Source organism: Sceloporus occidentalis, unplaced genomic scaffold, assembly GCF_023333645.1.
Source record: "Sceloporus occidentalis isolate IW3139 unplaced genomic scaffold, rSceOcc1.0.p SCAF_244, whole genome shotgun sequence".
Taxonomy (NCBI): Eukaryota; Metazoa; Chordata; class Lepidosauria; order Squamata; family Phrynosomatidae; genus Sceloporus; species Sceloporus occidentalis.
Genome location: NW_028317224.1, coordinates 759896 through 786219, shown reverse-complemented (window position 1 = coordinate 786219; position 26324 = coordinate 759896). Strand labels below are relative to the sequence as shown.

The window sequence follows — 26324 nt, the reverse complement described above, 5'->3', positions numbered from 1 at the left end:
CCGCCCACTGCATTACACGTCCATCATGAGTTTTAGGCTCTGTTTCCAATTCACTCTTTTTTGTTGGGCTTTATCAAGTATAATAACATTTACGATTACACCACTGCTTTCATCTTTACAGTTCTGTGGTCATGTTATTGACCATTATTTCTGTGATTTTCTTTTCCTTATAGAGTTGTCTTGTACAAAGCATACTGCTGCTGAACAATTAGATTTTCTGATAGGCATACCCTACTTAGGTGTCCCTTTTTTCTTTATTATTTTTACTTATGTCTCCATTTCTATCACAATCCTTGGAATCTCCTCCAACACCGGGAGGCAGAAAGCCTTCTCCACCTGCAGCTCTCACATCACTGTAGTGTGTATCTTTTATGGGACGCTAACAGTAGTTTATATTGCACCTACAAAAGGATATTCCTTTAATGTTAGTAAGGTTTTGTCTCTTCTGTTTACGGTGATCTGCCCATTTTTTAACCCAATTATATATAGTCTTAGGAATCAAGATATCAAAATAGGTTTGAAAAAGTTGTTAATAATTAGCCTACGAGGGATTTAGACTAAAGCTCAGAAAATAAATTACCCTAGCAAACTACCTACCTTCTTTTTTAGAACCATTTATATACCACAGTGTCTTTACATTTGTTTATTATTAATATTATTATTATTATTATCATGCTTCCCATGAGTCAACGAGTAAAAGCCTGCAAATGACAAAAATAATCACTTATCTATTGAATAAAATATCCTAAAATGATCAGGGAAGCTATTGATTCTCAATCTTGGTCCATGGAAAGGAGTATAAGATTGAGTGTGTGTCAGTGCAAGGTTTTGGAAAGTATGTGTAAGTGTATAGTTATAGAGTGAGAGGCATTGACTAAGGATGGACCAGATCAGATGTCCACCGGTCTTGCACACAACTTGACTCGGTTGAGGGTTGAGGCACCTACAACACAGGTGCCTCATTAATAGTGTCCAAAAAAGGCTTTCAATTGCATGAAAGTCTGTAAAAGATTCTAATAAACCTCAATTAAGAAATGGACCATATATAATTATTGGTATAGGCAATAGTTCAATGATAGGCTTCAAGGTTTCCTTGACCTTAAAATATGGAATGAAGGATTTGCTGAACAGGCATTCTATAGATAGGATAGTAACTTGCTAATGCAGGGTATAGTTGTAACTCTAAAAGGGCATTACAGTGTGCGTACAGCTACCACCTAAAATAGGGTTTCGACGTGTAAAGATCTTAGTGAGCATTTTTACCCAATTAGGTGAAGACCAATAGACTGACAAGACTGACATCATTATTCAAACCGTGTATATAAGTTAAGGCCTTGGAGAAGCAGAGGAGGAGAGGTAGAGGGGAGATGTACTTGCCATCCACGTACTCTTCACGTCCCAACACTCCCTCCCTCCATCCTCAGGAATGCATAGGACAGATGTCATGAACTAAATTCCTCTCCAAGGTTTTGTAAGACTTGTTTCGTATTATTTTTGTTATCTTCTTTTTATATTCTTCTTCTATTTTTGTTCGTATTAAATGTTTTACCTTTGTTTGCATCTAAGTGACTCTGCCTATTTTTGACGCACATACATTGATATGTGATCCCATTATTTGAAGTTTGTATTTGGCCTATATATACATTTTATTACAAAGTCTCATTTGGGTTAAAATGCAGTGCAGTCTCACTGATTCAGCTCCTTGGTGAGCAATATAGCCATGTGTAACATCCACCGTTTGCTGTTAGGGATTATCTTCACTCTGTGCTGCTCGTTTCCCATTTTCAACCACTAGTGGCCGTTCTTGTCACTCTGAAGCACTCATAGTGATTATCAAGTCCAGCTGCACTCAGACCTGATTGCCATAACCAGGAAACAAGGTGCACCTGGACATCACAGCCTTTATAAACCGGCCCAGCCCGTCAGTCTGGGCCTTGACATTGATGTTATAGGACTTCCTGCTTTGGTTCCTGCTTTGGTTCCTGCTTTGGTTCCTGCTTTGGTTCCTGCTTTGGTTCCTGCTTTGGTTCCTGCTTTGGTTCCTGCGTTGCGGCCAGCACCCCACAAGGGGACTCCCAAGCTGAGTACCCTGCAAGTGGGATTACCTGTCGTGTGTGCCCCATCCAGAGGGCTTCCTGCCACGTGTGCCCCATCCAGGGGGCTTCCTGCCGCGTGTGCCCCATCCAGAGGGCTTCCTGCTGCGTGTGCCCCATCCAGAGGGCTTCCTGCCGCGTGTGCCCCATCCAGAGGGCTTCCTGCCGCGTGTGCCCCATCCAGAGGGCTTCCTGCCGTGTGTTCCCTATCCAGAGGGCTTCCAGCCAAGAGACTTTCCTTGTTTATATGTAACAACCCCAAGCCATCATGCATCGTGGGGTACAGCCAGAGCCCCTCGTATCCTCTGCACCTGGGCTCCTATTAGACCTGCTCACCCGGTCTGTGACACCATGGAAAATTAGATAGGATGCACTAAACTTGGGTTACTTTGACATAGTGACGGGCTATGTAATACATGGCAATATAATAAAACGGAATACCCAATATTTATGCCTTAGGTGTTTTTATAGGTTAATGCCAGAGGAGTGCAGCTGGACTTGATAATGTTGTGCCAATATTCAAAAAGGGGACAAAAAGTGACCCGGGGAATTATAGGCCTGTTAGTTTAACTTCTGTTGTGTGTAAACTGTTTGAGGGTTTCCTAAGAGATGCTATTTTGGAGTATCTCAATGAAAATAAATGTATGACTCCATATCAGCATGGGTTTACAAGGGATCGGTCCTGTCAAACTAACCTGATCAGCTTTTATGAGGAGGTGAGCTCAAGACTGGATCGGGGTGAATCGCTGGATGTCGTATATCTTGATTTTTCCAAAGCATTTGATACGGTGCCACATAAAAGGCTGGTACATAAAATGAGAATGCTTGGGCTGGGGGAGAATGTGTGTATGTGGGTAAGTAACTGGCTCAGTGATAGGAAACAGAGGGTGGTTATTAATGGTACATACTCTGAGTGGGTGACTGTTGCTAGTGGGGTACCACAGGGGTCAGTTTTGGGTCCTATTCTTTTTAATATATTTATTAATGACCTTGTAGAGGGATTGCATAGTAAAGTATCAATCTTTGCAGACGATACTAAGCTCTGTAACGTGGTTAACACAATAGAGGACAGCGCACGATTACAAATGGATCTGCATAGGTTGGAGGCTTGGGCTGGGATGTGGCAGATGAGGTTCAACACAGATAAATGTAAGGTTATGCACATGGGGAAGAAAAATCCAGGCTGGGAATATGTATTAAACGGGAAAACACTGGGGACGACTGACATGGAAAAGGACTTAGGAGTTTTAGTTAACAGTAAATTTACCTGTAGCGACCAGTGTCAGGCAGCTGCTGCTAAGGCAAATAAAATCATGGGGTGCATCAAAAGGGGCATAGATGCCCACGACAAGGAAATAATTCTACCACTGTACAAGTCACTAGTCAGACCACACATGGAATACTGTGTACAGTACTGGGCACCAGTGTACAAGAAAGATATAGTGGAGTTGGAGAGGGTTCAAAGACGGGCAACCAGAGTAATAAGGGGAATGGGAGGATTACAGTACCCAGAAAGATTATCAGAATTGGGGTTATTTAGTTTGGAAAAAAGACGGCTTAGGGGGGACTTAATAACTATGTATAAATATATAAGGGGGCAGTACAGAGATCACTCCCAGGACCTATTTATACCCAGGACTGTATCTATAACAAGGGGACATCCTCTACGGCTGGAGGAAAGAAGGTTTCTACACCAGCACAGACGGGGGTTCTTTACAGTAAGAGCGGTGAGATTATGGAACTCTCTGCCAGAGGAAGTGGTGACTCAATAAAAGAGTTCAAAAGGAGCCTGGACGTGTTTCTTGAAAGCAATAATATTACAAGTTATGGATATTAGATTAATAGGGACAGAACGTTGATCCAGGGATTTATTCTGATTGCCATATTTGGAGTCGGGAAGGAATTTTCCCCCTGGTATGGGGCAATTGGCATCTGCTTCATAAGGGTTTTTTGCCTTCCGCTGGATCAACACAGTAGGGACACAATATGTATATAGGTTGAACTTGATGGACTTTGGTCTTTTTTCAACCTTATGAACTATGTTACTATGTTACTATGTTACTATGAGGCCCCTGCAGGCGACCAATAGAGTCGCTCGCACGAACCTATGGATTTCCGCTCCCGTTAACCAGGGAGATTAGTAGATTAACGAAGATGAACAAATTGTGTGTCTTCGTATACATTTTGCCGCCGCCATGTTCGTTCGGTATTCGGGCTGAACAATGAAAACGCACGCTTCGGGTGCGTTTTCATGTTCGCCCGAATACGAATGCACAAGTCTAATAAACATGGAGCACAGCTCACTCTCACGTGTTACCAGACATTCTTTCTTTGACCTTTCCTGTTCCCCGAAAATTCTGCCTTTCTGAAATTTTTTTTACTTTTGACACAATTATTATGATTATTATTATTATTATTATTATTATTATTATTATTATTATTATACCAAAGTATAGATGCTTTTTCACTAATAGATTAGATGTTTTGCATAGGTTGTATTTAAAACATAAGAAACTTCAGGTTAGTAGAGTTCAAAATGACTACGATGTCTTGGGATGTGTCGAGTTATTATTGTCGCACCACCTGGAGTTCTCTCTGTGATACACATCCCTGGAGTTCTTCACAGAAATGATGTCATGTATTTTACACAGTATAAAGACCTCAGCAGCAGGTATTGACTGTGTATTCCTGTTAGAGCCCAGGCCAGTAAGCCAGTCCACTCCATAGGTACTTTTAATTAGGAATTGCTTCCCCCACCCTACTCTTTATGAACCACTGTGCACCAGCATAGTGCCAGCATCTAGCTTTGAACCCACGTGCACCTGAATTTGTATTAGAATTGCTGCTTACTTTCTCCTGCTTGGATTCCTACTTCCAACTGGATCCCAGTATTAACATGTGGACTGTTTGGCTGCTGGGTCTTGCTGCTTCCTTCTGCTAGGACATCTGTTTCTTGCCTGCTGAGGAATTCCAACAGACTTGCTAGAAAGTTAGAAAACAACTACTGAAGGATTTCCCTTAAGTCTTCTATATGAACCTGTTATCTTGAGCCATTTTAGACACTGAATAGCAAAGGAGTCATTGTGAATGCTGATTTAGAATCCTCTCTAAAGTTAAGGAGAATATAATTGTTGACTGTAATTTTGTTATGGTAACCTTTTCGATATATTGTTTTTACCGCCAGATAATAAAGTATATCATTATATATCATAATGTCTCTTGGTATTCGTCTTTACATAACTTAACTGTATTCTCGAATCAAATAAATGTATTGTTGTATTGTTAGATGTCTTTTGTCAAAATTGTGTATTAAATATTAGCATAATTTTGCATAAACAGGCCATGACCACAACAAGCTGCCTACCTTCTTTTATTTAGAAGCATGTATACACCACTGTGTCTTTACATTTGATTTAATAACAGAATATGATATATGTGAAAACAGTGAGAACGTTTGGCTTTTGCTGTTTGACCCAGATTGTTATAAAGTAAGAAAACTCATTATTGGTTTAGTAATCTTATGAGGTAACTTAATGATTCGAAGTAAATTACAATGCAGAAGATGAAAACGATTTATTATTTTTTTATTATACTTCCCAAGAGCAAAGAGCGAAAGCCTGCAAATAAGAAAAATAATATATTATCTTTTGAATAAATATCCTAAATTGATCAGAGAAGCTATTGGTTCTCAATCTTGGTCCATGGAAATGGTATAAGAGTGAGAGTGTGTGCGTGTATGGTTTTAGAAGGTATGTGTAAGTGTATTGTTATAGAGCGAAAGTCTATGCATGTAGTGTATGATGTGAGGGTGAGTGTATGTTAGTATATGATGCTAGCATGTCTCTATCTGGTGATAGAGAGTATATGTATGTGGTATTGTATGGCGTTAGAACGAGTGCTTGTATATGTACATGTTAAGAGTATATGTGTTAGTATATGGGAACTAAGGATGCCAATCTGTAGGGAGAATGTTTCACTGCCCTCTTCGCATGCTTCCTGGTGTGGAAGTACTCCAAGAGTCCAGAATAATGGAGACAGATCCATGGAGAAAGAAGTGCAGAAATAAGAATGGAAGCTGCAGAGAAGGAGAAGCAGAGGAGCGTGGTTGTCGGAGAAGGTAAGGAGACATTGAGAGAGGGTATAAGTAAAGTACTATGGGCCAGTTTGTAGTGCCAATTGGTTGATGCCAGAGGAGGCCCTGCTGCCGACCAATAGAGTTGCTCTCACAGCCCTTTAATTCCTGACGGCGAACCTACGCCCATTAACCCCTGCGATGCTGCATAGATAAGGTAGGCTAGACGGGGAAGGGACCAGGGGGATTAGTAAACAAAGATGAACATAAATATTCTTTTGTTCGTATGTTCGGTATTCGGGCTGAACAATGAAAATGCACCCTTCGTGTTCGTTTTCATGTTCGCCAGAATATGAAGGCACAAGTCTAGAAACTACTAGACTTGTGCATTCGTTTTCGGGCGAACATGAAAACGAACACGAAGAGTCCGTTTTTTGTTCGTTCTGAAGAAACATAGAAGAGAATACAGTGAGTGATCGTCTTCGTCTACTAATCTCCCCGGTCCCTTCCCCATCTAGCCTACCTTATTTTCATGGCATCGCAGGAGTTGACTGAAGCGGAAATCCACAGGTTCGTCGTCAGCGGTTACAGGGCAGCATTCTGTCCAAAGATTTATTAGCCATATGTGGCAGTGTGCTCATTTTCATTTATTAATTATTTAAATAAAATATATTCCCATAATCAGCTGGTCTCCCCGCTGCAACAGTTAAATAAATTAATTCTGTCGAACTTGCAAACTCTTTTTTTCTATTTTGTATTAAACCATTACACGAAAGGATCATAAGAATATATTTTATCTGAATAAATGCAAATGAGCATACTAGCATATATGGCTAATATATATTCGGACAGAATGCTGCCCTCTGTTGGTTAGATACATTGAGTAGCATAATAACTTTGGATTTCAAGCATATGGAACAATGCTACTCAATGTATAACCAATAGAGGACAGCATTCTGTCCGAACATATATTAGCCATATGTGGCAGTGTGCTCATTTGCATTTATTCAAATAAAATATATTCCCATGATCCTTTTGTCTAACAGTTTAATACAAAAAACCCCCACAATAAACAGAAAAAAAGAGTTTGCAAGTTCGACAGAATTAATGTCAGCGAGTGCATTTAACTGTTGCAGGAGGCCCCCTGCTGGCGACCAATAGAGTTGCTCATACAGACGTTTAAACTCCTGATGCCAGAGCTGCTGCGGTACGCGTTAACTCTGTATTAACTCCTTAACCGGAAAAAAACTAAGAAAAAAATGAACACGAAGACAAGAAAGGGCGAATATTCGCGGAATATGAAGATTTTTATTTTGCCGAAGACGAGCACGAAGACGAAGAGCCCCCTGGTGCCCACGTCTAGTAACTACTGCCTGTAGAACCATGCGTCCAAAAGCAGCATCCTCAGAGGCCAGAATTAAACATTCTGGCCTCTGAGGACGCTGCTTTTGGACACATGGTTCTGCAGGCAGTAGTTACTAGACTTGTAATGTTTTGCAAATCTAGTTAGGTGAGGTAGCCGCAGCTTCCGGACAGGAGGGGGCAACAGATCTAGTATAATGGGTAACAATAGAGAATGGAGGAGAGAGCTGCCAAAACATAGGATTGTTTAATAGTCTCTTTTAGCCACAAAGTCATAGATGACCTAGAAACGCTAAATCCCATGAAGAAAAGAGCACCTGAAGCAGGTAAAGGGTAAAAAAAAAAAAAAAAAAAAAAAAAAAAAAAAAAAAAAAAAAAGAGCGATCAAAAAGCTAAGCCTCGCCAATTGAGATGTTAAGGCCGCAAGTCCCTACACGTTCTGGTTTACAATATAAGGTAGAGAGGTCCAAAGTAGGGACAGGTGTCAAGCACCACCCTACTCAGCCTGGACTATGTAGTAATTATATACCCTCAGGTTTATCTGCAAACACAAGTGGCCATCCTTCTCACTCTAGAGCACCCAGAACTAATTACTAGGAACAGCTGAACCTTGTTACCTGAGTTGAGCCTTGCCTTTATATACCTGCTCTGCTCCTCAGACAGGACCTTTGTATTGCAGCGTGACCGGCTTGTTACTGTGGCTCTGCACCTGGTCCTGGATTGTTCCTTGTATCCTGTTCCTGACCGTCGGTTCCTGACTGTCACGGAACTGGGTCCATACAGACGACTGTAATGACCCAGGTCGCCCAAAGATGGTGTTCCGGAGTTGGACAGGGCCTCGGACACTTCTCCTTTAAGCAAGGACAGGACATCGTAACTGGGACATGCGGAGAGGAGAGAGGAACCGAAATCCTCAGATGATTCAGGGAAAAGAGGGCAAAGGTACATAAGAGACAGACAAACATGAATACAGGAACTTGTCTAGGACTATGTGATAACAATTGGAGATTCTGTCACATCATATGGCCATAGTATGCTTAGCCCACCACTACGCCAAATTACTCCAATATTCGGTGGGTCCTAGCACTAAATCCTGCCTACTGAATAACTAAAGCTGAAACTGAGCATTGAATCTAAACACAAACCCAAGAAGGACATACCTTTAGACTGCTGATTGAGACAAAAATTACAAACGGGTGGGGCACACCTTATAAAGGAAACAGAGTTGAAGCAAAGAGCAGAACTGGAATCAAGGAATCAGAAGCACAGAACAGAGCATTTGGAAATCCAGGAATGGATTACAGCAAAAAAGAACTGTAGCAATACAGGGGAAATCAAAGAAATACAGCTCCACAGCCTGGATGGACCCTTGACCCCGCTAGATATATTGACCTCTCTTCTGCCTACCGTTACTAGCGTTTCTAAGTACAGCTACACAGAGCGGGCCCCCACCAGATTAGCCCTGCCAGTGGGCTTCCTGCCATCTGCCATGCTAGTGGGCTTCCTGCCGTCTGCCCTGCCAGTAGGCTTCCTGCCGTCCAATCTGCTTGAGAACTTCCGAGCCGTGTGTCTTCACTACAGCTGCCTTTTCCTCGCTCCCGCTCCCTTTATTCTTTGTTCCCAGTCCTGCTTTGAGTATTAATACATACAACCGCTACATAAAGAGAGTATTGAGTGAGTAATGATGGTACAAACAAAATATAGAGGAACCTGAAGAATTATGCAAGAGATTAAAAAAACTGTTGACCCGTACCCCTCCCCCTCACTAATACACACCCGACTAATTAGTAGATATTGGTTTTGCTCCTCTACTCTGCTAATAATGAAACCAAGAGGATGATGCAAGATCAGGTTGCCTTTGATCTACAGTTTATGGTCCTCTAGATTGTCATATGAATTGCAAAGGTGTGTTTAAATAATAACAAATAGATTGTTTTTTTTATCCCTACCCAACCCTCCCAACCTGACTATGGCCCACCCTTAACCCTTAGCTAACTAATACCGTAGATAATTCCAAAAACATAAACAGACCAACAATGATGATGATAGAAAAATGGATCTGTCATCAAAGAAAGGGTGTTACTCCATTCTTAAAGAGGAATCTTTGTTGGGGATCAAAATAAGGAAAAACAAAATGGTGAGGTGAGTGGGGGGGTGGAGATGTTTAAACATTATTAATATACGTCCATATTTGTAAAACATGTGTATGTATGTGTTGAGTCTACCCAAATGGTAAATGCATCCCAATCTCAAAATTTGCTGCAAGCAATAGTATCCCGACACTCCAGAAAGGGGGAAAAGGAGAAAGCCCAGCAGGAATGGTGCTGGGCTTTACCTGATCGTTCCCATACGTTGGCAGATACAACTTGGATGTTTGATGACAATAGGTAGATTTAAAGTTGAAGAACATTACGTGGCACATATTATGATGATATCTCAAGCTCTGATGGAATATCTGGAATATCTGCACAATATTCTTGCTTCAAATTGACACGCGTAGTCTTTTGGCTCCCTCTGCGTTGTGATCTTTAGATCCACCAGTGTATGTGGAGATGCCTAGGGTCACCAAGTCGAGGGGGGGGGTGACCCGTAAGCCTCGGTAAGTATCTTTGCCAAGTCAGGTGAACTTGGTCAGGTACAGTTTTGTTTAGACCCAAATCCTCCGCAGCCCACATATTTAGAACAGCACGGTGGATGACAATGTGGAAGAGCAACCTCCACTCCAGGCCTGGTACTGGAAACGGGACCTCTGCTCCTGTGGATCATAGTAAAGTTGGTAGCTCCAAATAGCAGCAAATCCAAAATCTAGACACTAAGCTGTTGGTAAGAGCCTCATGAAGGGCTGATATTTCACCCTTTATAACTATAGAAGGCTGGCGATGGAGTTGGAACAAGAGGAGCTATTCTATAAAGCATTTGATATAAACTTTTTCAGATGTTGTTTGATATCTTGATTCCTAAGACTGTATATAAATGGGTTAGCAAACGGGCAGAGAACTGTATAGAGAAGAGATGCTATCTTTTTGATACTAAATAGATTAAGCCATTTAGATGGAGCTATATACACAATTGTTTCAGTCCCATAAAAGGCAGACACTACAATGATGTGAGAGCTGCAGGTGGAGAAAGCTTTCTTCCTCCCGGTGCTGGAGGAAATTCCAAGAATGGTGATAAATATGGAAACATATGTGAATATAGTAAAGGAAAAGGGGACAAACACAGCCGGTATAGCTAGAACAAAGTCTACAAGTTCAACAACAGTATGCTTTGTACATGATAGCTCTAGGAGGGGAGCAAGATCACAGAAGTAATGGTCAATTACATGGCCACAGAACATTAAAGCAGAAACCAGGGGGGCAATAATAAATGTTATTATACATCCAAAAAGCCAAGAAAACACAATGAGTTGAAAACAGAGCCTAGAACTCATGATGGAGGTGTAATGCAATGGGCGGCAAATGGCCAAATACCGATCATAGGACATCACTGTGAGAAGGAAGCACTCTGTACCCTCTGAAACACCAAAAAAGTAAAACTGAGTGATGCAGCCAATGAAAGATATTGTGCTTCCGCCATTAATTATAACATGGAGCATGTTGGGGGATATATTTGTGGTCAGGAGGAGATCGCACACCGATAACTGAGTGAGGAAGAAATACATGGGAGATTGCAGACTCAGAAACTTTGCCACCAATATAATAATCAGCAGGTTACCGACTAACGTCAGGATGTAGATCACAAGGAACAGAACAAACAGAATAGATTTTAAAATCTGTGGAGTTTGAAAACCCAAAAGCAGAATCTCCACCACTTTCGTCTGATTTGTTACAAACATATTTCCCAGAAATAGACAAAAATGCAATAAAATGTTCTTGTAATGTTTGACCAGGTACCTAATACTGATCTTGCATGTGGGAGAAAAATGAATATAATATTTGAAAGAGAGTAGTAAATCGTCCATCAGATATCGAGAAAAACCAGTAAGACTATGCTGTTTTGTTCAAACCTTAGAGAACTGGAAAAAAACTTGTAAACCAAACACTTCTAGCAGTGGTTCTTCAGGATGCTAAGATTGGAGATAAAAAAAACACTAACTAACAAACAATAACTAACAGTACAAAGTCAATCAACATAAACATAGAGTTAATTACAATATGCACCAAACAGCATTTAGAAGATATATTGGTATACTATGACACCAAAGTGCCCAACAGTTATCTCCATAATATAATATTACAATATATATATTGCATAAATTACATCATCAATTACATTAGTGATAACACTAAATTTCCAGTTTCTTCATTTTGTATTGGTATCCAGTCAATTTGCCCAAATCCTAATTTGTTTTGCAGTTAGAAGGGTAAAGTCGGGTTGTCGGCTGCACATTTAGTGGAAAAGTGAGGCTTGTGTTTTTGTGAACTCGTTATTTTTTTGGCGTTTTATATATTTATTTCTTATAATCAATAACAAATATGTATGGTTTTAGTGTGGCAATTCCAGGACAAGTTTTATGGATATGTCTGGATAGGGACATGTCTGAATCAGAATAGTTTGGGGCATTTTTCACCCAAAAACAAAATTTGTTGCCCGGTGCCAAGGGGGGCGGGGGGTTGGAGGAAGAAAGAAGACAGAAGAAGCGAGAGAAGAAGCGGAGCTGTGGAAAAGGCGACAAGGTCATGGAAGTGATCTGTGGAGAATGTAGGGAGACAGATTGAGAGAGTGAATGAGAGTGGGAGAGCGTGAGTTTTAGTAAAACACATATTAAGGTATTAGTCGCAATGGAAACTGAATTAATGGGTAACTATTTTTTCAGAATTTGTATTTGTATCATTTGTATTTGTCAATTCCTTCTGTTAAAAATAAAGGGGAAAAAAAAGAAAATCTGTATTGTAAATAATAATAATAATAATAATAACAATACTGCATACGTGCCAAGTTAGACCTCATCAGAGTGTTCTTATTTAAAAAAAATTGTAAATTCTAAATACCACCATTAAATTAAAACGGATTTAAAGTACTGCAGGAATATACAGCAAGAAAAATAAGAATTTAATATTCTATAATATTTCCTTGGTAATAACATAAATATTGATAGGTTCAAAAATCACAGAAAACGTTTTATTACATGGAAATGTATATACACTGACATGAGTTATTCAGCAAAAGAGAGGAATTTTATAATTGATTTGAGACCAAAGAAACATATTGCTAGACAGACACCAAAAGGAGTCATGTATAAGTTTGTATGCATATTTCTACAAAAAAACAAGAGTAATTTAGTCAGCTTATTCCTCTGTTTTAGGCGGAAAATACAGAAACATGATAAACCTACCGGCTTGACCTATCCTCTTATGTCATCATGTAGAAGGATAACAATAACAGTCTCCACACATGTATGGAAAAAAAGCAAGCAATGAACAGTCAGTAAATGCTTTAGAGGTCTTTATAGGGTGCAGAACACATGACATCATTTCTGATGAAGTCAGGAAAGCCCAGGGAATATCAGGAAAGGCATGTGGGTATAGCTATAATGGGAATACACAGCCTGGTATGTCTTAACTCTTGGTCTACTGCAACGACTAAGGCCATTAAATTTAGAAAATCTGTACAACATGGCAGTAATTATAGCAGGCCGTGCCAGAAACGAGGCCAGACCCCTCATGAAACGGATGAAAAGGAACCAAAAGCGTAGGCCCACATTCACGTACACTCTCATTAATTCTCTCACAGTCTCTCTCATGCTCTCTAAATGTTTCCCTACAACTTCCACTTATGCCAACCACTTCTTAGTCATCTTTTCCCTTCTCTTCTCTCTTTAAGCAGCTATTTTTTACCTTCGTCCGCATCTTCGCCTGGCTTAACCTTTTGCCAAAATGGTAGCACTTGCAGTGACTAACATTCCACATCCGATCAGGGGAGGGGACATCACTGCAAGCGCCACAATATTGCGCTCAGGTGAACTGGAAGAGAAGGTAGGGAAACATTTAGAGAACATGAGGGAGAGTCCACTAGAATGAGCGTGTGAGAGAGTATGAGCTTTTTGCATCATTTTCATCCGATTTGTTGGGGTCTGGCCTCGTTTTCAGGATTTCCTGCGAATCACAGAATATACCAACATTCTGTAAGTTTGTTATTCGTACGAATTTGAATGCACAAGTCTATTATGTATTGCTCTGATATTAGTGGGAGCGAAATAAGAAAATATATTACAAATACACATTCAAGGTCTCCTGACTAGCACAATAACCTGTGTGATATATGACATAATCCCAAGGTCATAACATGCCCCAAATCATGAGTATACAAATCGGTTTCAAGCTGAAAAATTGGGGTGAACCAAAAATGTGTTGCTTTTTATTTTGGAAGAATAACTAACTCTAAATAATACCTGCAAATGAAATATTTTCTAAATGCAACCCCCCCCCACAAGGATTGTTGCAGCTTTATCAAGGATTGCAATTTATCCTCCGCCAACCGACAAACCATCATGTTGGAATAAATTTTGATGCCCAAGAAACAAATAATTGTTGTCGAACACTCTTTTGTTTTTTTCTTAGGCAACCCAAAACGTGCCATGATGGCTTGCATTGTGCTCAATAATATATATATAAATAAACTGGCGACTCAGAAGGGTCAGCAAAAATAAAATGCCCTAAAAAGGACATATGGGGGTGGGCGGTCTGACAAGAAGGTAAAATTCTAACTTGAAAAATGCACACCTCCCAAATATGGCCTTTTAGCCCCCCAAACAACCAGGCAAACCTATGCGTAGATGATATCACTGTACTCAGGAGATGTTAGTGAATAATATATGCCATTGGATATTGGCTATGATATATATCAGGAGCTGTAAATTTATACCTGAACCACAATTTGTGTAAAAAAACCCCACAAAATAAATTACTACCACAGAGCTTGGTATTAGACTTGGCGCATGAAAAGTCTTAAAATGCAAGCGTTTGAAATACCTTGGGGTGTCTAGTTTTCTAAAATATATGGTAAATTGAACTGGCCCGCTTCAAAGATGTCCCAAAGAGGAAATGAGGACAGGATTACCAGATTTGAAAGAAAATGGTTTTGAAATAGCAAAAACTACTTGTACTTATTGCCCTATAACTTGCAGAAAAAGCAAAAAAAAACAAAAAGCATTGGTTATTTGTAAACTTAGGACAAATAGCAAACTCTATTTAGCAGGGTTTTTTAAAATTTGATTTTGTAGATGAGTAAAAGATTTTTCAATTTATTTTTTTTATATATAGGAAGTTAGATGATATGATCAAAAATTACATCTGAAGAAAGCCCTTCTGGTTCTGAAAAAAATATAAAGTGTGAGTAAGAGAGGAGCGAAAGGAACAAAATGCAAATGAGAAACATGGACCTCTCTGCTTCATTTTAATTTGTTTCATTTTTGGACAACAAAAAGTTGTGCAAATCCAAATGTGCAAGTCTGATATGCATTATACTGAATTAGATGGCAAAATAGTTGTTTGAAGTATTTAACCCCTTCTCGGTCAGATATTTGATATTTTTACCATATCTTTATTCAACCATAATTCTTCTTTATTAGTTTAGCGTAACCACACAAATTATGTATTGTTTTCTCTTCATGACACTTTTTGTATAGTTTTTCATTCAATATGAATTATATGTTAGAAAACAAACCAAAATTTGGGAAAAAAACCACAATTGTATGTAGGATTTATTTTACAAATCATCTTCTGATTTATGTTTAGTAACATCCTCTGAATAGAATAATACCCCACATGCTCCCTTACATACTACCTGACTACATGACTTTTTAGAAATGCTCCCTTACATACTACATGACTCTTTGTGGTCTTGGAACTCTCTTGGAACGTGGGATCACTGAAGTCCGTTCAATTATCATTGAATTTCATTTAATTATATTTTTAGTTATTTCTCCCTCATTTTCACTTTAATCCCCATCGCTGCTGATCACAGTGAGATCAGTAAGCAGTGCTCCATTGCTCTGCATTACCTGTGGTCAACCTGCTCATCAGAGGTATCAAGATGTTCTAGGTAGACCCTCTGGGAACCTTTTCAATTTTAACACCAGCAGAAATATGTATTATTCTGGTGTAACAGAAGCTCAGCATGAAACAGACTCCTGCTGACTGGGGAGTTGTAATGACAGCCTGTTCTCCTGTGTACCAGTAGGGGGAAACCGTAGGATGTACTATTATGTCCTTGGTCCTCTAGGCCGTGTTTTATGGGATGTAATACTATTCCATATGGTCACCAGATGTTAATTAACTCTTGTATAATATTATGTAAATTATTATGCCTAATAAGCTTAGTTGATAATCTAATTGAATGTGCCAACATATTCAGTAACTGTAAAATTGCATTGTCACAGATTATTCAATTCATTTACTTTCTTCAAACATCTGGTTAGGGAGAATTAGTTAATTAAAAGTGTGTTTATTTGTGCTATGATATTATATCAGTAATTTCCATCTTCTGTATTGCACTTCAGCCTCACTTTTACATTACACATTTATTTATATACATTACCTGACAAGCTACAGCCACAACCACCTTGTAATATATCATCTAGCCAAACACATGATCTGTTAATAAATCATCGGGTGATAACACGGTGGTATCTATGGAGGGAAGGTTAATTGAATTTATATGCTTCATTCTAAATTCATTTAAGGCTATTTGAAATAAGCCTTTTGCAAGCTTCTTTGATATCCTGATTCCTAAGACTGTATATAATTGGGTTAAAAAATGGACCTAGCACTGTATATAGAAGAGACAATACTTTATTAGCATTAAATAGATGTCCTTTGGTAGGCACGATATAAACGACAATTAGCGTCCCGTAATAAGCAGACACCACGATGATGTGAGAGCTGCAGGTGGAGAAGGCTTTCTGCCTCCTGATGCTGGAAGAAATTCCAAGGATTGTGATAAAAATGGAAACATATGTAAAAATAATAAAGACGAAAGGGACAGCTACGCAGGGTATGCCTAACACAAAGTGTACGCGCTCAGCAACAGTATGCTTTGTACAAGACAACTCTAGGAGAGGAGGAAGATCACAGAAATAATGGTCAATGACACGACCACAGAACTGTAAAGCAGAAACAAGGGGGGCAACAATAAAAGTTAGTATACATGCTAAAAGCCAAGATAAAACAATGAGTTGGAAATAGAGTCTAAAACCCATGATGGACGTGTAACGCAGAGGGCGGCAAATGGCCAAATACCGGTCGTAGGACATTGCTGCAAGAATAAAACACTCTGTACCTTCTGAAACACAATAAAAGTAAAACTGAGTGATGCAGATACTTAAGTATATTCTGCTTCCTCCATTAATTACACCATGGAGCAACTGAGGGGCAATATCTGTGGTCAGAAGGATATCGCACAATGATAACTGAGTGAGGAAGAAATACATGGGAGTTTTCAGCCTCTGAAACTTGGCCACCAATATAATAATCAGCAGGTTTCCGAGTAATGTCAGGATGTAGAGCACAAGGAACAGAACAAATAGAAGAGAGTTTAAAATGTAGGGATTTTCAAAACCGAGCAGCAGAATCTCCACCACTTCTGTCTGGTTCATTTCCAAAAAATTTTTTTACACCAATTAGAGAGTATTTGAACTAACATAATTTACCTAAAATCCCAATCGGGCAGGTTCGTACCAACTGTAGAGTTCAGTTGTATAAGTAGTATTTTTGTTATACTTATGTAAACTGTAAACGGTAAAGCAGTTAATTGGGTGGTTTTACACAAAAAAAGAAGTGGTGATTTTTAATGTCATTAATGAGAAAAGTAATGATGATTACAATCTAAAAGCAGGTTCTTCTCAGATTATGCTGTTCTCTTCATCCTTCTATACATTGGCAAGCAAAAAAATTTTAATACAAGAAAATTCAAGTCTGTAGCCATGACCTATGGAAACAAAACGTTAGGAAGAACAGATTACCAGTCAACAAAACATTAGGTTAAATATAAAATTGATTATCATTAATTTTTAAATGTAAAAAAAACGTGAGCAAAAGAATGACTTTTGGAAGCAACGAACAAGACATTAGGAGCTATGGTATTATATTTATATTTTTTAACCTAAAGAGGCATATCTCTCAAAACCCCAGTGCTTTAGAGTGCAAATAGAGCTATTTACTAACAACACATGGCTACACAGGTGCAGAATATTATATCTAAATTTGAGGGGTTCTTGCTGATTCCCTTTTAATATCAGATTAAAAATGAGGAAGCTTTGTATCCTTACCAGTCTACTATCCCGTTAGACCACCAGATAGGAACATCAAAGAAGACCACAAATGCTGAAGAAAGATTCTCTGGTAAGGTTCCCAAAGGTTCTGTATCAGAGGTACAGTGTAACAACTGTTTATACTGTGCAAAAAAACATGACATCATCTCTGTACAAGAACACTGGGGATGGGTATTGCACAGAGGATTATAGAGAATGAGACTGGGAGCAGCAATAATGACTTGACACATCCTTATTTAGTTTAATTCTTTTTAACCTGCAATGAACTGAATATTTTTTTATTTTATTTTTTTTATTTCAATCTACACAATTTTACATCAAAACGGGAAATCCATCAGTGCCAAAAGTGTGCTGAATAATAGTATTTTGGTTCAACAGAAAAAAGAGAAAGTATACTATATCCAGAAATGTTTGTTGAGGCCACAATGAAAAGAGTTGTGATTTGTAACTTTGAAGATGAATATTGAACCTGATTGTAGTAATGTCTGGGACAAAAAATGTTGTCTGAATATGGGGGAAATCAATGGTTATCTCAGCTAGAATCAACTGTAGCTGCATGTCCTCTCATGCTATCACTCACAGATCCACTAATATATGCTTTGTAATTTCATGAGTTAGAGGCGAGGGCAAGCAAGTTGAATGTGAACTACCGTGTCCTCAACATCAACTCTGAAAATGACTACCCTCTTCACAGCTAAAGATAAAAAAATAACAAAATAAATTAATCATTTAAAAAAAATCAAGTTAATGAATTTGCCCAGTATTAAGAATTCAGAATTTCTCTTTGAAATGACCAAGATGGGACCTTGTATTGAGTGTGCAGACTCCATAGGCAGTATGGGGCACAAATGTACATAAATAAAATTTATGTGCTGATACCACAATTTTTTGTGTCTTTTCTTACTTTTTAATTTTCATCTTTGGATGGCCTCAATCACTCTCGCACCCTAATTCATTCTCTCTCAAAGTTTTGCTACCTTCTCTGATGACAACTTCTGTGTCCCTGTCTCCTTTTCCATTAACCAGGTCTTCTGGAGGTCAGAGCCTCCACCCACACATAGAGTTGGTGGGCTACTGTTTTGGGAGAACTGGAGGTATAGAGTATTGTTACGCTTCAACAATGCAGTGTTATTGTTAGATGTGGTAGTGATGTCATTGTTGGTATCACTTGTAATGTAAATAATATCATTTGTGGTAGCATTAGTATGAAATTAATCATGACCTTTGTGATGTCATGTTAGTTACAACAAGAAAATCAGTATTGATCTATAGGTTCCATCACAGGTCCCTTATCTATTTATAAACTTTGCGATTGGTCAAGCCTTCACTGTATATTCTAGAATATTATGTCTCAAAACTGGCGTTTCCAGAGACAATACATTCAATAAATTGTTGAAACCTAGTAATGCCCTTCTTCTAATAAATGTTTGACTTTTTGAGAAAGACAATTTAGCTCAAGGCTGTCCATAACCTGATACATTTAAATAAATATGTCAAGACATAAAAATAAAAAATAAAATCATAATAGGAGTTGCAAAGTGTTTTTCTTAGATTCATGATTTTCCCTTATTGGATTTACTTCTACCATTTCTGCTTGAATGCAAAATTATGTATCTACTACCCAATCAATAAAGCAACCCTCTTGTTTTAGATAAAGACCTTTTGTTCTAATGTTTCTCCTCATCTGAATCAAAATTCTCTCCTTCATTTTGTTTCTATCACATCCTTTATCTCTCTTTTATTGTCTAAGACATTGAGATTCATTACTCTTTCCTGCAATCATTTCACAGTTTTAGTAGCCCTTCTCTGAACTTTCTCCAGGACATCTACCCAGTTGAAGCCCTCTGAATCATCTGCAAAACACATACTTTACCTTTAAGGCAGGGGGTTAAATAGAAACCACGGTGACCCTGGTGCGAAAAATTGCCCCGGGCCCCCCAACTTCAACAGCTGTTTTGTCTAAAGGCTGTCTTGTACAGCGGGCAATTACTTTCAAGGGATCCATGTATAAAGTGGATATAGAGGCAAAGATGATAATTGTTGACCTTATTTGCATGCGCCTACCCAGAATCACTTGTGGTTGTGGTAGCACCATGAGATTTCTAAGGGAAAAACAAGCCTTCTGGTTTGTCTGGTGTCTGTAGATGAGTTTTTAATAATACTTCTACTACCCCTTAAATTTAAGTGGAAGGGTTTCCATTAGACTTGGGCACCAGGGGGCTCTTCGTGTTCGTCTTCGTGCTCGTCTTCGTCAAAAAAAAAATCTTCGTATTCCATGAATATTCGCCCGTTCCTGTCTTCTCTTTGGGCGAATATTCGTTTTTTCTTCGTTTTTTGCGGTTAAGGGGTTAATACGGGGTTAACGCGTACCGCAGCAGCTCTGGCGCCAGTAGTTTAAATGTGCGTATCAGCAACTCTATTGGTCGCGAGCAGGGGGCCTCCTGCTGGGGACCAATGAGCACACTACCATATATAGCTAATATATTCTCGGGCAGAATATTATGCTACTCAGTGTAAAACCAACAGAGGGCAGCATTCCGTCCGAAGATATATTAGCCATATGTGGCAGTGTGTTTATTTTCATTTATTAATTATTTAAATAAAATATATCCCCATGATCCGCTGGTCTCCCCGCTGCAACAGTTAAATGTCTGCACTCGCAGACATTAATTCTGTCGAACTTGCAAACTCTTTTTTTCTATTTATTTTGGGGGGTTTTTTGTATTAAACCATTACACGAAAGGATCATGGGAATATATTTTATTTGAATAAATGCAAATGAGCACACTGCCACATATGGCTAATATATGTTCGGACAGAATGCTGCCCTCTGTTGGTTTTACATTAAGTAGCATAATAACTGGATTTCTTTCAAGCATATGGAACAATGCTACTTAATGTAAAACCAACAGAGGGCAGCATTCTATCCGAACATATATTAGCCATATGTGGCAGTGTGCTCATTGGCCACAGCCAATTTGATACTTTTATCACACCAGCCTAAGGGCTGAGGCTTCCTTCTGGAGCACCTTGTGAACAGTTCGCTGCGCGCGCGTGCGTGCGTGCGCGCGCGCGAGAAATACATCTATTCGGAAGGCACAGTATACGTATGGAAGACACCGGAAATGCCAAGGTAGAGCCAGGTCCCCTAAAAAGGTCTGGCTTTCCTGGTGAGGAGGGGAGTTAGGTAGCCCTTCTGAGGGCCTCCTCCTCCACTATCGATTGTTTCAGTAGTCCCAACCCTTGCAGGCAGGGACAAAGAAGATCCTTCCCTCCTTTAGGCCTTATGACCGGGAGGGAAGGAAGGGGTCGCGTATCCCTCGTAGAGTGTGACCCCTGAAGAAAAGGAAGAAGAAGACTTGGTGTCCACTGTGGCCTTATGACACATTTGGCAATAGTCACTATTTTTGTGTTTCTTCACAGCGGAGCCGTTCAGGCTTCAAAAAAATATTTTTTAAAAATTAGGAAGTCCCTTTATTTAGACAGTGTTGAGCTACAGTTGCAGAAGAAGTATTCTCCTGAGGCCTAGCCGAACTTAAAGGTCCACCATTCTGGCCGGTTGTCTTCGCTCCAAGCGTTCGAAAGGATCCTGAAGATTGGGTTTAAGATTTGTTTGGTGGTCCTAAAAGGCCAGTCCAGTGAAAATGACCTGGTAGGTACTACATCATCATACAGGGTGAATACCAAGCCTTGATAGAAGGCAAACAAGGAGAATTGATTTTTAATCACTAATGCTAAATTTCTACTCTACTCTAAGGGTAGTTGAAATAAACTTTTTCACACCTATTTTAATATCCTGATTCCTAAGACTGTATATAATTGGGTTAAGAAAAGGGCCTAAAACGGTATAAAGAATAGATAATACTTTATTAACATTAAATGAATGCCCTTTAGTGGGTGCAATATATACTGTTGTTAGGGTCCCATAGTAGGCACAAACTACAGTCAGGTGAGCGCTGCAGGTGGAAAAGGCTTTCTGCCTCCCAATGCTGGAGGAAATTCCAAGGATGGTGATAAAAATGGAAACATATGTGAAGATAATAAAGAAGAAAGGTATACCTACGTAAGGGATACCTACCACAAAGTCTACAAGTTCAGCAACAGTATGCTTTGTACAAGACAACTCTAGGAGAGGAAAAAGATCACAAAAATAATGGTCAATGATATGACCACAGAATTGTAAGGAAGAAACCAGGGAGGCAACGGAAAATGTAACCATACATGATAAAAGCCAAGAAATAAGAATGAGTTGTGCGTAAAGCCTAAAACTCATGATGGAGGTGTAATGCAGCGGGCGACAAATGGCCAAATACCGGTCATAGGACATCATTGCGAGAAGGAAACACTCTGTGCTTTCTGGAATAGAATAAAAGTAAAACTGAGTGATGCAGCCTGTAAGCGATATTGTGCTTCCTCCATTAATTATAACATGGAGCAAATTGGGGACTGCATTTGTTGTTACAAGGATATCACACACTGATAGCTGAGTGAGGAAGAAATACATGGGAGATTTCAGACTCTGAAACTTTGCCACCAATATAATAATCAGCAGGTTCCAGACTATCGTCAAGATGTAGATCACAAGGAACAGAAGAAAAAGTAAAGAGTTAAAAATCTGGGGATTCTGAAAACCCAACAGCAGAATCTCCACCGCTTCTGTCTGGTTGGTATCAATCATACTTTACTTTATTCACCTTTCCACTGGAGCAATAAGATATTCATGTAGTACTTTTCTCAATACACATGTATTATTTTTATGTAGGTGAAATAAGTTAATTAGGTTTTGTTACATGAAGATGAATTTGAAACGAATATTTGTTACAGTCGTTAAAAAGAAGAATAATGGTGACAACAATCTAAAACCAGGTTCTTGCTCACGTTATGCTTTGTTGATTTGTTAATCCTAAAATCAGAGATATCAGAGATTTTCAGTCTGTATCTGGAACCTGCAAAAATAATTAAATATAATAACCCATCGAGAAGATTAGGAAGAACAGATGAGCATTCAACCTACATTAGATTCAATAGGCGTTCATGTTTAAAAATATGCTATATGACCAACGTACTGTATAAACCTATAAAGATACAAATTTGAGAAAAGCATGTAAAATATTTTTCTTCTTAACAATAAATAATAGTAGAAAATATATATATTCACAAAGTATGGATGATACTTTTATACTATTTATAATAATCATAATGATATTGTGGTTATTATTCATTATTTTCTAAGCTTAGGTTCTTGGGAGGTCTTAAGGTAGTCCAGCATGCAAATGGACCAATCAAAATAGTTGTTGTGCAGGCAAATTCATAGAGCTGGGATTAAGGGCCCCCACGTTCAGCATGACGGTGTACAAGCCAAGTAAGCCACTAGACATGGTCATCCTAGCATATGCTAATGTTTCTTTGTACATCTAAAAAATTCATAAATCTTAAATTTGACAGAAACTATTTTATATATTCTCTTTTTTAGTATTTCTCTAAATTTGAAAATGACACATAAAACAGTAAAATTATTAAGAAAATCAAAAGTCCCATTTTAGAAAGCCCAGAGTTGGCAATACCAATATTCTGGTCTTACACTATTGGGGGCAAGTGTCTGGTTGTAAGCAAGATACTAAAAGGATTTTTGGAGCTGCAGGATTACTTTAAGATTTATTAACCTTAAGATGAGTCATCTCCAAAAATGCCAAAGTGTTTCGGAGCACAGATAAAGTTAATTCCTTATGAAATCATGGGTTAATAGGTAGAGAATATTAAATTCCATTTAACAAATTAAAATAAAAAAGGTTGGTAAACTTACCACTCTGTTACACCGCTGAAAAAGAAGGAATGAATAAGGAACTTCACAAATATTTTGGTTAAATTGATGATAAATTGAGAATATTCTTTTCTGGGGATGCCTCACATTGTTTCAGAAGTGCAGAACAATAAACAGTCAAAAACTGATTCAAAGGCTTTATATTGTGTAAAGAATATGATCATCACTGTGAAGAGCACTGGGGATCAGCATTGCACAGAGAATATAAGGGAAGAAGGCTCAGAGCAGCAATTATGACATATCTCAAAGCAGCTTAATTCTCTTCAACCTGTTGTTACACTCACTTTAAATTCCTTAAAGGCTAGTTGGAGTCAGCTAACCTGGAGTCCAATCGTTGAGATGCAATTGGAGCTGCGGGTCAGAGTTTGAGATTTCTATTCACAATAGACATTGCCTTATGTGAACAATGCTTCAAATAAAGAAGCTCTCTAAAGACGCAAGATGAAGAATTGCTTAAAGTGAGAATTGGCTATAAAATATCTTTAAAAGCCTCAATGTTCATCAATCCACATAAGACAAATTGTCTATAAATGTTGACAGTTGAGATTGTTGCAAGAGCAGAAGAGCCAAGAATGTTGTTAGTAGACTTGGGCACCAGGGGGCTCTTCCTGCTCGTCTTCGTCAAAAAAAAAATCTTCGTATTCCACGAATATTCGCCCGTTCCTGTCTTCTCTTCGGGCGAATATTCGTTTTTTCTTCGTTTTTTCTGGTTAAGGGGTTAATACAGGGTTAACGCGTACCGCAGCAGCTCTAACGCCAGTAGTTTAAATGTGCGTATCAGCAACTCTAAGCTCACTACCATATATGGCTAATATATTCTCGGGCGCACTTGCGGACATTAATTCTGTCGAACTTGCAAACTCTTTTTTTTCTATTTATTTTGGCTGGTTTTTTGTATTAAACCATTACACGAAAGGATCATGGGAATATATTTGAATAAATGCAAATGAGCACACTGCCACATATGACTAATATATCATCGGACAGAATGCTGCTCTCTGTTGGTTTTACATTAAGTAGCATAATAACTTATTAAGCTACTCAATGTATCGTACCAATAGAGGGCAGTATTCTGATATAGTAAGTTATTTATGCTAGGTTAAATGTCCATACCAGTGACTTTGTTGGTCGCTGGCACGGATTTTTAACTGTTGCAGCAGGGTCCCAGGCTTTTTTCTTTTCTGCATAGCAACTAGTGATAAGGGGCCGTGCGAGTGAGCCCATTGGTCGCTTGCACGGCCCTTTACCCTACGGATTTCTGCTCCTGTTATCCAACGCAGCATCGCAGGGGTTAACGGGAGCGGAAATCAGGAGTCAAAAAGGCTGTGCGAGTGAGCCTCTTGGTCACCTGCAGGGTCTTCCTCTGGCATCAACCATTGGCTGATGCCAGAGGAAGACCCTGCAGGTGACCAATAGGCTCACTCGCACTGCCCTGTAACCCCTGACGATGAACCTCCGCTTCAGTCAAGGTAGGCTAGATGGGGAAGGGACCGGGGAGATTAGTAGACGAAGGCGAAGATTCTTCGCGTGTGAGTCTTCGTCTTTGCCTACGTTTTACCGGCACTGTCTTCTCTTCAACGTGTCTTCGGAAGGAACACGAAAACGCACTCTTCGTGTTCGTTTTCATGTTCGCCCGAAGACGAATGCACAAGTCTAGTTGTTAAAGACTTACAGAAAGAGACATTCAAAGTGTGAGAGAGGGAGAGAGAATGAATGAGAACGTGGACAAAAAGAGTAAAAGAAAATGTGAATGAGAAGATGGACAGTGAATGAGTGACAACAAATTTAGTTTTTGAATGTAAAATGCTCCCTAAGTTTCATCCAAACCGAAAGAGCAGAAAACGTAATTAGTTGTCGAAAAACGAATGGACCAAAAAGACGAATTTGTTGTCCAAAAATGAATGGACCAGAAAAATGAAACAAAAATTTGTCTGAATCATTTGTGGTACATTTGCACAAGTCTACGACATATCAACATCTCACTGCTACTCTAAAGGATGGTGGAAGAAACATGATATGAGTCTACAATGCTACTAAGTAGGGCCTGGGTAGCTTGCTATCAATTAGGGGAAAAAATTATAAATAAGATTTCCCAAGTTGATGCAATAAGACAATGATCCACATTGAACTTCCATGCCCTCTCCTGTAAATTGCAAAAAGTTGCAGATGCTCCTATACCCTCGAAATGGCTTCAGAATTGAAGTTGAGTCTGACCTAAATGTTAAATAAGGCTTTATTACTCAGTTTATGGAGCTCAGCTTTATAGAAACAAAGAACTTGATGGCAGAGAAGATCCGTTTGGCACATCTAGTCAAACTTTAATCAGTCCTTGGCATTGTTGTAGAGTCAGGATGGCTTTATGCCTATTCCATTCATTTTAAATTATCTCTCTGTATTAGCCTTCTCCACAATGGTGGGCCATTTATCTACCACCTTCCCTGTAAGAAGTAAAACTTCTTTATATTACATCTAAATCTCTCACCCTTTAGTTTTAGATTCTTACCTCTTGTTCTAACACTTCTCCTCCTTTGAAATCACACCCCTACCTATAATTTGTCAAATGCCTTAAATATTTGTATGTTTCTATCACATCTCCTGATCAAAAGTAGGTAGACATCTGGCACACATATTAGCTCGTTGGACATCATATTATAAAAATACTATGGGCATTTATATGGAGTCCCAAATTCCCAAAGACACAAAGAA

At 39.0% G+C, this 26324-nt stretch overlaps 3 protein-coding genes across 3 annotated transcripts; all 3 read right to left on the bottom strand.

Annotated features, from left to right (window-relative positions):
* Nucleotides 1-10432: 10432 nt before the first annotated feature.
* Nucleotides 10433-11362, bottom strand: LOC149276240 (olfactory receptor 10A7-like). Its single transcript, XM_089503852.1, has one exon. The coding sequence runs from the start codon at nucleotides 11360-11362 to the stop codon at nucleotides 10433-10435; it is 930 nt and encodes a 309-aa protein (XP_089359978.1).
* Nucleotides 11363-16201: 4839 nt separating this feature from the next.
* Nucleotides 16202-17122, bottom strand: LOC149276239 (olfactory receptor 11L1-like). The gene has a single exon (XM_089503851.1). The coding sequence runs from the start codon at nucleotides 17120-17122 to the stop codon at nucleotides 16202-16204; it is 921 nt and encodes a 306-aa protein (XP_089359977.1).
* Nucleotides 17123-21539: 4417 nt separating this feature from the next.
* LOC149276238 (olfactory receptor 11L1-like) lies at nucleotides 21540-22475 on the bottom strand. The gene has a single exon (XM_089503850.1). The coding sequence runs from the start codon at nucleotides 22473-22475 to the stop codon at nucleotides 21540-21542; it is 936 nt and encodes a 311-aa protein (XP_089359976.1).
* Nucleotides 22476-26324: the final 3849 nt, after the last annotated feature.